Source organism: Anguilla anguilla, chromosome 16 (assembly GCF_013347855.1).
Source record: "Anguilla anguilla isolate fAngAng1 chromosome 16, fAngAng1.pri, whole genome shotgun sequence".
Taxonomy (NCBI): Eukaryota; Metazoa; Chordata; class Actinopteri; order Anguilliformes; family Anguillidae; genus Anguilla; species Anguilla anguilla.
In genome coordinates, this window is record NC_049216.1 from 25,921,306 (window position 1) to 25,934,647 (window position 13,342).

At 42.0% G+C, this 13,342-nt stretch overlaps 1 protein-coding gene across 7 annotated transcripts in view; it reads left to right on the forward strand.

Annotated features, from left to right (window-relative positions):
- The window catches only part of LOC118215428 (CUGBP Elav-like family member 4), a 99,206-nt gene that overhangs the window by 67,308 nt on the left and 18,556 nt on the right, over window positions 1-13,342 (forward strand). For 5 of the 7 annotated variants that reach the window (XR_004762817.1, XR_004762816.1, XR_004762819.1 and 2 more), the window contains exons 4-8: window positions 94-222; window positions 5,410-5,489; window positions 10,740-10,883; window positions 11,485-11,632; window positions 13,131-13,280. Coding sequence is in view for 3 of the 7 variants with exons in the window: in XM_035396219.1 (XP_035252110.1) it covers window positions 94-222; window positions 5,410-5,489; window positions 10,740-10,883; window positions 11,485-11,632; window positions 13,131-13,280 (651 nt within the window). In the remaining 4 variants the exon portion in view is untranslated. The remainder of the gene's footprint in view (window positions 1-93; window positions 223-5,409; window positions 5,490-10,739; window positions 10,884-11,484; window positions 11,633-13,130; window positions 13,281-13,342) is intronic. The other 2 variants (XM_035396222.1, XM_035396221.1) reach the window with 2 other exon arrangements.

Below are 13,342 nucleotides of genomic sequence, written 5' to 3' on the forward strand. Positions count from 1 at the left end.
GAATTTCCTTGTAGTGAAGCAGAGTTGTTGTATCAATTGTATGAAATGTTTTGTTTAATTTTTTCCTTCTGCTGTTTCTCCTTTTCTCTCCAGAAGACAGGAAGCTGTTTGTGGGGATGCTGGGAAAGCAGCAGAGCGAGGAAGACGTGCGGCGGCTGTTCGAGGCCTTCGGCCAAATCGAGGAGTGCACCATCCTGAGAGGGCCTGACGGGGCCAGTAAGGGTCAGCGCCAACAGTCACGCCTCCATCCCTTCCCCCCTTCCCATCATCCCTCCCATTGGCCCCCCATCCTTCCTCCATTTATCGCTTCCTTCTCTGTCCAAACGCACACGCTCACTCACTCACTCCAACACACTCACACACAGACTCTCTAACTCACGCACTCACTCACTCACTCACACACTGTAACTTACACACTCACACGCGCATGCACGCACAGACACATGCACACAGAACACACACACACTCACTCACTCACACACAGACACACACCTCTCCTGCTTTCCTCCTTCCACATCCTGTTCTCACCCATTCCCCACTTCTTCCACTCTACTCTTTCACAGATCACGAGTCATCAGTGCTGATAGGCTCAGTCACTAGTGTTCCCCTTCCACCAGCCAGCCCAGCATCCTGTCATAAGCTCTTAGAAATGACACTGATCAGCCAAAGCAGAAGGAATATTAAACCTTACGAATTCTTTCTTGTACTACACATAGTGCAAAATTGATACTTTACAATCGAAACTTTTATTAACCACAGCTATATGAATTGGCCTGGAAAACTAGTCTGTTTGGATTGTGTCCGTGCCATATATGGACTATTGATACTGTTGACATTCGTTGTTTTAATTCTGTATTCTGCCTTTTGACTCCAACTGTTCTGCTTCATTTTAATGAGGCAGAACAGACCTCGTTCTCACAGTCTGCAGTCCGGTGTGTCTTCCCACACAGGCAAGAAGAGACTCTTCTGTTGTGTTCCATGATTTATTGTCTATTATTAAATATGTGTCTGGATATGAGCGAGGGATGTGTTGAGCAGTGGGGGAGGTGTGAAAACAGGCATTTCCAAATATATACTGTAAAATGAAAAGAGGGGAAATGCAGAAAGGGTCCTGAGCACACTGAGTGGAAGCACGTGCCAATCGGTGTGCAGTGCATCTGCTTTATTTTCTTTACTGCCCCCTGTCGCCTGCCGCAGCGCCCCCCCCCCCCCCCCCCCCCCCCGGCTCGGCCGGTCGCCTACGCTGAGTGACAGACGATCAAATGAAATAAACAGAGTGCTGCTGTGCCAATGGACGCTCTCTCTCCTCTCTCTCCCTCATTCCCCCCCCTCTCTCTCTCCCTCCCCCCTCCCTCCATCCTGGCCAGCCCCATTGGCATATTCCCCTTGTTGACATTTATATCCTTTGTCGCCTTTTTTTGCTGGTGTTTCTCTGTCACTCCTTTACCTCCAAAGTCCATACCTGTTTCACTTTGTAAGATATGCCAGGCTAGTCAGAGGTTTACAGCCAAGTTAGTAATAACATTGAAACAGCTATATTTCACATTGTTCAATATAAGCAATTGGAAGTAACTGGCTTCCACAAATATTTTTGTGATGCCTCAATGTGCAAAGTTTGGACTAATTATTAAATTTTGTTTTTACTGAAGACAGTCCTTATATTAAACTGTTTAATATACTTTCTATACATCATAAACTGCACTTCTCCAACTTCTGTATATGTCAATATTTGAAACAGTTTCTAATTAACACTTATAGCATGTTCACTTCTACCTGTGAACTAACAAATCGGCCAAAGGATTCAGGGCCAAATTTACTAACAAAAAACCTGCTTAGTAAATTGTAGGCTGATAAGGCTATGATAGTGTGTTCGCAGTCTGCCTGAAATTAACATCTTATTTACTAACGCTACAGATAATTACGCAATCAGCAAATTATACCACCTACTATTGGCATTTTGCATATGAAGCAGAGCTTAAAAGGTGCAGTTCAACAGAAAAAAACCCTGTTTAGTGCGTTGAAAATGGACAACTCTTACAGAGTTTATATGAGTCCACTGTAGTGGACAGTGCCGAACAAAATGTGTATATTTAAGCCGTGACGACAATTGCCTATCAAATTAAACCAGATGCTAGAACATAGTTGCAATGTTAGTGTAATGTTTCAAGGAGTTTGACTATTGCTGGGATGGAGTGGAAACATGGGAGGTCCTAGGTCATGTGTCCCAGAAGAGTAATTATTTCTATGGTAGGGTATTTGTCACAGAAGTTGCAGGCATCACGGAATTCCCTTATTTTTGTTGCCAGTGCCATGAATTTCACCATTTTAGTGCTTTTTGTGATTTTCTGAGCACTTTTCCTGTAGCTACAGTAACAATGTCAGTGGCATGCTCTCAAATCTCGCAACATGTACCAAATCTGACTTTAAAGAACACACATTAACCCTGTGTTTAATTATTTTAGTAATGCAATTTCAGTATGCTATATATGCTCTGTTTCTAGCAATGCACCGTTAAAGGCCTATATCATGCTCTTTTCATGATGGACAAATGTGATTTAATGCACCAGCCTATCAATGCATTTATTCATTTTATTTAGCCTCTTAGCAACAACTGCCCACTGATTTTTTTGAAACTCCAAACACTTGTTACTGTTTCTACAGTTCTACAGTGCATGTTATTAGATCAGTTGGTTAATTCAATATATTAATGTTTTTAATCACTCCATGATTTCTGTCTCTTTTTTTAACAGCTTTGCTGTGACTGCTCTGTGACTTTATTTAATATTCTCTATGACAAACACCCAGCCCTTGTTGCTTGGCTGCAATAATTAATGAATAACAATCCATATTAATAATCTGTACGATTTGATGATTTTTTGCTTGGGAAGTTGAAATTGAATTGTGACTCTTGTTGCAAAGATTATCCGAGTGCATCTTCGAGGACTATACCTGCATCTCCATCATACTTGTGCCTTGATTTACGCCTGCTCTTTAGAGGCAGAGAGATTTCACACAAAAATCGACCCTTGTTAATTGTGCAAACTTTCATAAATTTGACAGAACATAATGTGTGATCCTCCCTTAAATGCACATACATTAAAGGGAGAAGTGCACTCACGTACCTGTAGGTCATACGCATACTGCACTTCCAGCCCCGTGAGCCTCTTTGATGCGTAGGATACATGTTACTGGGGCAGAATGCATCATTTCTGTGTCTGAAAATAGTCCCAAAAGGCTTAGTAAATCTGGCACTCAGTTTTCATATTTTTGAAAAGGATCTTTGTATGAGAAAGAAATATTCAGTTATTTTGATCCTTGTCTGAGTCTACTACATGCAGTGTTTGCTGCAGAGGTTGAGGAAGGACCTCCTAAAAGTAGTGGAGAAACAGCTTTTAAATCTGTAATTAAGTTGTGTTACAAATGCCTCCCATTTAGTCTGATTCATTCGGGCATAGGTATGGTCACAAATGCAATCGAGAGCCTCCAGGTTGAAAATAGTGCAATAAATACATGTTTTTTTTTATTTTAAATGATGAAATTAAAAATGCTCCACTCTGTACAATAATGTTTGACTCTGCTGTCCCTCCAGTGCTGTTGAGAACGTCTACCCAGAATCCTTTTTACTTTTTTAGGCCAAGAAAAACAATGCTACATAACCCTTCTTTATACAAATAATGCAGATGGAAGAGCCCACTATTTTAATGCATGTCATTTGTGGGGGGAAAAAAAACTTTGTCAACAAATTTCATACAGCTTCTATGGCTGGAGGCTCAATGATTAATCACTACAAGGCTCGTTAGATAATTACTTGCGAAGCAACAAGTGGTGACATAGCTTAGGCTAGGAGCAGCAGCACATTGAGCCTCAACACTAACTGCCACTTATTATTCCGACTACAAAGGTTAATCTGCTTTGTGCTTTCAAGCAGAGACATACATTAAAATTGCAGACTGCAGCCAACCGCTGCTCAGCTGGAGGAAAACTGGCTTTGTGCTTCCGAGCAGTGGGAAGCAAAAGACAAATAAATGAAAGCAAGGAGAAATAGGGGCAAATAAAAAAGTATTTGGCTTATTTTTTTCTTCTGTTTGACAATTCTAAACTTCCCACATAGCCTCTGAGGACAAGACAAATGCAGAAAAACAGCTTTTTCTATCCTCAACATCTTTTTTTGCTAGTTTCATAACAACTGACTTCACTAGGTCTTCTTTAAATAAAGGACATTATTGTGTACACAACAAAATCAACAGCCCTATTTGCTATTTTATACCAGCCGATTCAATATATTATAACCTTTGGGAAGTAGGTGACATTAGGTGAAAATAGTCCACCAGAGGCCTGTGGAAAAAAGTTGAAACCCGTGTTGTTTTCTAAGGTCATTTCCCTATTTTTTGGTGGTCTAGTAATACAAATTCTGATTCGCTGATCTTTCAGTCAACCGGATAACCTGTCTGAGGCTATGTTCGCTTCTTCAGGCCATCCACATATTTTACAGCTCAGTGAAACTGATGAAAAGCTACACAGCACGATCTCCCATGATTGCTCTTTTTGATATTCCAAAATGATAAAATGAATATCAGGTCTGTGTGTAGTCACACGTCATTCTTATAATTAACCAGATTCATTGTGTTATATCACCTGGCTAAAGGCGTGTTTCAGCCGGGACTTCTGTACTCTGTAACAGAGCAGAATAATGAGTCCTAATGAGTGAAGATAGATTTAGTAATAAACCATGCATAGTGCTCGGCCAGAAAATTAAAACCTTTTTAAACATACTTAAGGGGTGCTAATAAAACATAAACTTTATCTTTAATACACCCCTGAACAGAAGATTTTACACACTATCGCCGATCTAATTTGAAGTTATTAAAATTTATTTCAGGGCTTATGTGGTGACAAAATTTCTGACTAAGAGACTCCAGGAGAGGAGAGGTGCTGCATTATATAATTATTTAATGCACATCGGATGAAGAGCTTTGTATCCAAAATTATACCCATGATGTGTATATCATGGGTTCAATTTTATTTATTAGATATATGAAGAGATTCCTCCATGTATTGCTAGGCATTTGTAGTCATTAGGTATTTTGCAGGCCCCAAAAGCATTGAATGCATTCTGTGAATATTAAACAGATTAATAATCACTAGAATGGCTCAGAATTAAGTTCTTTGTTTCCAATTCCCTTAAGTTGGAAGGGTTCACAAATGAACAAAAGGCAGTATGCAATGTGCAGTTAATGCATTCAGTACAATTACAGTGATTTATTCACAGTTCCTGCACTCAAAACAGCAATGTCAGAATTAATTAGCAAAATGGACTAAATTAAAACAGTGGTAATGAATGTTTTTACCATTTTAAAGGCCGGATTCCCTGATCGCAGCTCTGTTCTTCTCCCCGTGCTGTGTGTGCAGGCTGTGCCTTTGTCAAGTTCTCCAGCCACACAGAAGCACAGGCGGCCATCAGCACGCTGCATGGCGGCCAGACCATGCCGGTGAGTCACTGTGCGCGCACGCAGGAGCACACACACACACACACACACAAGCATGCGCACGTATAAGCACATGCACGCACGAGCACGCACACACGCACAAGCACACACACGTATGAGCACATGCATGCACGAACACACACACACACAAGCACGCACATGTATGAGCACATGCACGCACGAACACACATACACACAAGCACACGCACCTATGAGCACATGCACGCACGAGCACACACAAACACGCACACAAACAAACGGTCACACACCTGAGCGCGCACACACACACACGAGCACACACACACAAACATGCGCACAAACAAGCAATCGCACACCTGAGCGCGCACACACACACAAGCACGAACACACGAGCACACACACACAAGCATGCACGAACACGAGCACGCACACACATGAGTATGCACGAACACACGAGCACACACACACACACGAGCACGCACACACACACATGAGCATGCGCCGGCACACCTGCACACGCTAGCATACATACAGGGGCAAAACAAATCTGCTCAGGTTCAGTCAGACATATTTGCTAATAAACACACGCTTTACAAAGCCAGTGCTTATTAGCGAATGTGTAATGGACATTCTTATAAACATCCATAAATATTGGACCAGCTTCTAAGTAGTAACATAATATTATGAAGCATGAACTTAATCAATACAATGTTAAAGTGTAAAAGCCAAGCCAAAAAATAGTTTATAATTTTTCAGTGATTATTAAATGTGAATGATCTGCCTCATGCAGTGTTTGGCTTTACACATGTACATGGGCACACACACACACACACACGCACATGCACACACATGCTGCACACACACACACACAGCACACACATACACACATGCACACACACACAGACACACACACGCACATATTCATACAAACATACACAGAGCTATTTGATATTGGTATTCTGTAGTGGGTTCGCAGCAGGCACACATGGCTGACCATGATATTGGAGGCCAAAAATGTCTTATCTACAGAAATACAGGGGCAAACCAAATCTGATCATGTTCAGTCAGGCTATCCAACTCAACTGGAGGCCAAGGCCTATTTGAAATCATCCTAAACATATATATATATATATATATACACACATCAACCAATATGGATGTAAATACCCTCAAATTAAAGCTGACTGTCTACACATTAAATTAAGATTGTTGTTTAAGATCTAATGTACTCCAGTACATTGCCAAAACAACAAAAATTGTAAACAAAAATAAAGAGGAGTGAGGAATTGTACAGAATGGGGGCCAACAGCATCAAGATGAACCCTAAACAAACAAGTCAAGAAATCCTGGTGTTTTAAGGCACATAGTACTGCTAATTGTCACACTTTGCTCTCACAAGGTGTAAATCTGCCTGCATGTTTTAGTCCTGCTATTGTTCCTATTTGTTGAATGCTGATAGCCATAAGTACTTTATGTACTAAAATTGCTTTCGAATTTTGGAAAGAAAATGCGTGCAGAGAAGCCAGCACTGAGGCACCATCCACATCAAAGTTATCGGGCTGATGTGTTTGGAAAGTCTGTCCTGAGTGTGATTTTGAGTGTGCGGCTGAAAGGACCGTGCTTTGAAGTGGCAGAACTTCCCTTTGCAGAAAGACATTGTGAATCGCAGCCCCTTCACATTACGGTTCCAGTCAATTCTGAGGGGGACAGAGAAGAGAGACGAGGAGAAAATAGATGATTTGAACAGCATTAGGACTTTGATCAATAATAAAGTAATTGACCGAAAGGTTCCCAGCAAAGCTCACACCCCCACTGTGAGCACACTGTTGATTTATTGTGTGTGTGTGTGTGTGTGGGGGGGGGGGGGGGGGGGGGGGGGGTTATGTGGAAATTCAGCACAGTGCACTCGGGGGATAGGCTGTGGATGGAAAGAGTAGCCCGCTAACCCCAGAGACGGGGGGACTACAGTGATAACGAGCTGTATTTCTCCCGGGTGGCTGGCAGTGGCGGTGGTGTGCAGTGGCTCAAAGAGGTGAGCCTGAAAGCCCATGAGAGAACAGAGGGTACTTTCTGTCTCTCTCTCTACGCTTGTTATGCTCCACTTAATTAATTATCTCATTTTGTTTTCACCTGTAAAACAGAATATTGGATTTTGTCAAAATATCAATATTATTATATTTAATGATTTTTCAATGATCAAATTTTACACTTCTGTGAACACTAAAACTCTGTTCTGTTCTACATGAATACATATCAATTTTATGCTAGTTTTGGGGTTTGCAGTGTAATTAAAAGTTAATAACAAGACTGTCTTGTTAGCATAGTGTTTGATTGTATTTCCAGTACAAATACTGTAACAAAAATTATTTTCCAAAGTTACCCACCATTCTGTTTTTAGTGGGCAACACATAATTTGTATATAAAGTATATAAAATATACTTGAAGCTTCAAATTAGGTCAGAGAAAGTTAACATGTTCATTTGCTTTTTCAAAAGTGGTCACAGGTCTACAGGTAGCTGTAACTATAGAAACCAATATGCATTGTTGAGGCCCTTGAAACATTTGTAATGTAATGAATCTGTTTTGTGCTGGTCATATACTATTCTTACCCAAAATGGATGGAAATGCATAATCACTTGGGCCTTTTAGACTTGATCTGGAGAGTTTACCTAAGAGTCAGGTAGAGAACGTAAGGGATTTTGCAGTGCCCCATTTTGGTTCACTCTTGCAGAATACTGTAACTGGTTCAGTTTGAACTCTCTGCAGTGCATTCAGTCACAGATGAAAAACAGCGCTTTGCTTTGAATCACCCTTCCTCCTGGGTATATGAGTCTTGAGGCTCTGCACACTGTCCTTTGACTAATGTTTACCTTCATAAGCTTGTTTCAGGGGACTTAGATGGATGTTGTTTAAGCCCAAAAAGGACATCTTTGCTCCGAGCGGGAATGAAATGGCACATTTCCATTTCCCTGTCAGTACACTGCATACTTAATATCCCATCGTCATTTCTCTTTAACCTTGTTCACGTTAGTACTATCGGCGATGCAAACTGATAAAAGCTTTGCTCTTCAAAGGGTTCTTTCTTACCGGTGTCTATCTTGTGTGACAGATTCATTAGTGTTTTTTTGTCCTTGCAAAATCTGTGAGCTTTCCATCAGTCAAGTTGTTTTTTGGGTTTTTTTTTTTTTTTTTTTGGAAAATGAGATTGTTTCGACACCCTGACTGATCTTTGTGTTTCATCCACCAAACGTGAGTGCTCCCTGATTCATTCCCATCAAAGTAAAGGAAGCAATTCATCTCAACAAAAGAAGTCAAGCTGTTGTGCCATCATTATTGTTGCCTTCTTACAGTTTTTTTTTTTTTCTGCTGCAGCGGAAGGTGCCAACATTTCATGTCTAGACTCCAGTGATCACATACCTTCTCTGATTGGTGCATGAGATCATTAATACAGAGACTCTGTCTTGTCTAATGGCACATAGGATTCCAACAGTCCCTCTCCTCCCAGGATGTCTTCTCTTAGGGATTAGAGTGGGGTCCCGGGTCATGCATGAACAAAGACTGCCCAGGGCTCTCGCACTTCCTGGAATATCTTCTTTGAAGAATATTAAATGGATAACACCATAGATACCTATAACAGAGATTGAATGTGATCTAAATGCCAGCTATTCTTCTGAAGGAAATGTTGGTGCCGCTCAGCAGTGACCTCATTAAATCTGACAGTCCGGTCCCTCCACCGGCGCCCAAAAGTTAGGAAGGAACAGGAAAAGGTCAGGAATTTGAATAAAATAAAAGAACAAAAAGACAACTCTGTGTAGCAATAAAGAGATGCGCCCGAGTATTGATTGAGGTAATTGAAATGTGATCGTAGGTACGGCACCAGAGTGCCCCGTGTAGCTCGAGGTTGGGCTGAGCCTCCGGCAACATGATCCAGTACAAACCGCTTTGTCTGCAGGGCACACCATGAGGCCTCACCACCCATTCTGTCAGGAGGCACAACTGCAGTGCCAGAGGAAACTTTAAATTAGGTTCTGAGGCACCGATAACTTATCCAAGCAAGACAGCTTGCATTCACATTTACAAAACATGAAGCATTTATTTTTGCGACTTCCTTCCCCCCCATCGGAACCCTTTCAACCTTGTTAAAAATGTGAGAGCCTTTTGGGCTGGATTCCAGCCCTGTGGTATTGACTATTTGAAGGTTACCATCTCTCAGGGAGAATAACACTGGCTGGCCAGCCTCATTTTTCTGTCCCTCTATAATTCATACAGTATACATCCCTTGTATCCCAACAGTCTCAGCTTTCATCTTTAAACACTGTGGAAATAATGTTAATTGAGATCAAAACAGTGCCTCCTGGCTGACTGTGCCCTTCCTCTGGTTGCTAGCGTGATGCATAGAGGAGATAGAGTAGTTCAGGTCAGGAGAAACGTGCAGCATATGTAATCTGTCGGTAATTAAGGGTTAGCTGGCTCCCTTGGCAGTATCTGAGATCTGCCACCACGGCTGCCTTATTGCTCTCAAAATGCAGAAAGCTATCATGCGCTGTGGGGAACTGAAGCTTAATTAAGGATAAGCATGCTGTCATTTGTAAAGATACACATTACTGTTCCGTCTTTTATGAAAGTACACCTCTGGTTTCTGCCAGTTGTGTGAAATGCTGTAATTGTATGCAAATTACGGTACTGCGGTGTCAATGCAGCCCCATATAATCCACAAGTAGATGACCCACACATCAGTGCTGGGACATACTCACAAGAAAGGGTACTTTGCAGAAATGATAAGTGTGTCACATTCTCTGAAGCACTGAGACCCATCAAAATGAGCTCAGGTTTTCATAAGAATAAGCCTTGTGAAAATGGATATATTGGCACATGAATGGAAAAGTAGACCGTCTGAAAGCTTATAATTATAGGCTTATCTGCAGAATCTGGAGTTCTGGTGTATAGTACAACATTGATCTGTATTCCATCTATATAAACTCTATATGTTTTTTTTTTTTTTAAAAGGGATTTCAAGCAAGTCACTTATTGTATAGCCAAGGGACATAAAGAAGACCATTGTTATGCTAATTATAGAAAACGTTATAGAAAAAAAATGAGCCTATAATTCTTATGTTTTGATTTTCTTTTGGGTTACGCTGGATTAATTCAGTCTGTTGATGGTGGTCAGAGTTGAGATTTAAAGGCTGCATCTCTAATGAATCCCTTCTGGGTTGAACGCTGCCGCTGACCCGTGGGCAGAGTGGTCAGTGTAGCACTCTTCTGTCTTTCCAGGGGGCCTCTTCCAGCCTGGTGGTGAAGTTTGCGGACACGGACAAGGAGCGAACCCTGCGGAGAATGCACCAGATGGCCGGTCAGCTGGGCATCTTTAGCCCCATGACCATCCAGTTCGGAGCCTACGGAGCCTACACCCACACTGTGAGTCAGGACCGCCTCCTGAGCCCTGTAATGGACAGACCAGCATTGACCACACTGAACGGTTTGCAGGATTAAATCCTGTGTAATGCAGTACTTCTGAAACATGAAGAAATCTGTTCATCCCTCTGTTTCTCCATTACAAACAAATTATATAACAGGGTTGGTGGATGAGTAGTGCCCTACACACTGAAACTGTAATCATGGAAAGGGATTTTGAATAATGATGTCTCTTGGCAAATAAATACTGTAAAGTAATGTAGTTCATGCACTAAAATAGATTCAGTCTCAAAGCTTGTCTCATTCAGTTCACTTATTAACATGTAAAACAGAATATGAAATTAAATAGGAATATTTATTAGAACTAATACAGTGGACTACCAATGTGCTTCCTTTCTAAGTCACGTCCCTATATGTGTCAGATTGCTAAGCGGCTTGGCGGTAATGAGCTAAAGGCTAATAAGCTCCATAAATCAGAGCTCTAGGGAGGCGAATCCAGCATTTTCAGTGTAAACATGTCTGCAGCAAGCAAACAAGACTGTGAGTGTAAACACATCGTCATTGTCCCGCTTTCCCGCTGTCTCTCCATCCAACGACCTCACAGCAAATGATGCAACAGCAAGCGGCTCTTATGGCCGCCGCCCAGGGTTCGTACCTCAACCCCATGGCGGCAATCGCAGCGGCGCAGATGCAGCAAATGGCAGCTTTCAATGTCAACGGCCTGGTGGCGGCTCCCATGACGCCCTCCTCAGGTACGCGAAACGCCTTGCATCTTCAGCTCTTCAACGACCTTGACCGAGAGCAGTGAACCTAGCACGGCGGTAACCAACCATTTTCCCGGAGATCTACCGTCCTGTCAGTTTTCACTCCAGCCCTAACAAATCGCATCTCATTCAACAGCTGGAGATCCTGTTGAGTTACTAATTAGAATCAGGTGTGCTAAATTTGGGTTGGAATGAAAACAGGGCAGTAGATCTCCAGGAACAGGGGTGGGAACCACTGCATTGTACCTATAAATGTAGCAACTGTCTATGAAGCACCACACATGTCCTTGTGTTGCGTGGTGTATATGTAAGAAGAGATTGGCGAGAGGTGCTTGTTTCTGAAGAGCATCTGGGCTTGGGTCACACTGCAGCCGAGGCTCATCCCAACAGACTGACACGTCACTAGATAATGGAAAGGACCTGTAGTCAGCGAAAGGGAACCTGCAAGACAGGAGCTGCATTCCAGAATCAACCACTGCTAGTTGCAGCCATCAAAACTTTTTGGCCATAGCTCGCCTGTCATAGATCGCCTGGGAAGACAATTTCAAACTGGAAAAGGCTCAAAAAAACAGAGCTGCTAAATGAAGAAATCGCTGGTCGATGAGCGCAGCCTTGGCATGGGTGCATTTGTGGAGAAAAAAATGCAGTCCCATCTCCCCTTTCCCTGTCAGTCAGCCTAAGAGCAACCCTGACAAGGTACTCCTAGGCACTCTCTGATTGTGTGTTACTGAATACTGAGGCAATCTGATGACATTGGGCGAAAAGTTATTATCGACACAAAGGGACAAAAGACTTGAGAAAGGTGAGCTATGAACCACTTTTCACATGCTACCCTGACTCTTGTCATGAAGTAAGCTGCTGTCTGAGAGTGCCAAAGAGGAATAGATTAAATAAAGGGGCTCAGTGGTATTTCCAGAATTTGTAATCCATAAAAGCATATACTTGTTAAGGTAATGCCTATCAAATTTAATCCTGTGTGACTTAAATGCCCTTCACAGGGAAAAAGTAATAATCCCTTATCAAGAGAAGGCTTTGACAAGGTGACAAACCTAATGTGGCTTGAAGGAAGGGAAGTCACTAATAGACAGATGGGACTAATCCCTTGTGTCTAATTAGAATAGTCTTGTATTCAAAGTCAGGTCAGATGTGAATTGCCTTCTTCTTGGTCTGAATCATGGTTACTCGGGATACTTCAAATAAATTGTGCTGTGGCAGATTTCATTCAGACTGTATTGTTCCTCTTTATTCATTGTTTATTCTTAATTTTTTTATTTTCTTGACTACTCTTTGTCATATGCTTGTACTTATTAAATTACTGTATCCAACAAATATCATGGTGCAATCACTATACATAGAACAGTGTCAAACTGCTTACCTTGTTCAAATAATTGGATTCTGAAACCAGTTTTGTAGTGTGAAAAGGGACAGAGAAACATTTCATTTGGAAACCAGCGGTACAAGTAAGCATATTGTTTTGCACTTTTAGGCACCAGTACACCCCCGGGTATAAGTGCCACTGCCGTGCCTAGCATAGCCACACCCATCGGGGTGAATGGATTTAGTGCCCTCCCACCCCAGACCAATGGGCAGCCAGCGTCCGAACCCATCTACACCAACGGGATTCACCCCTACCCAGGTGATCAGCAGCTGACCGCGGGTCATAACATGCAACCCTGAATTTATCAAAGCTATAATGCT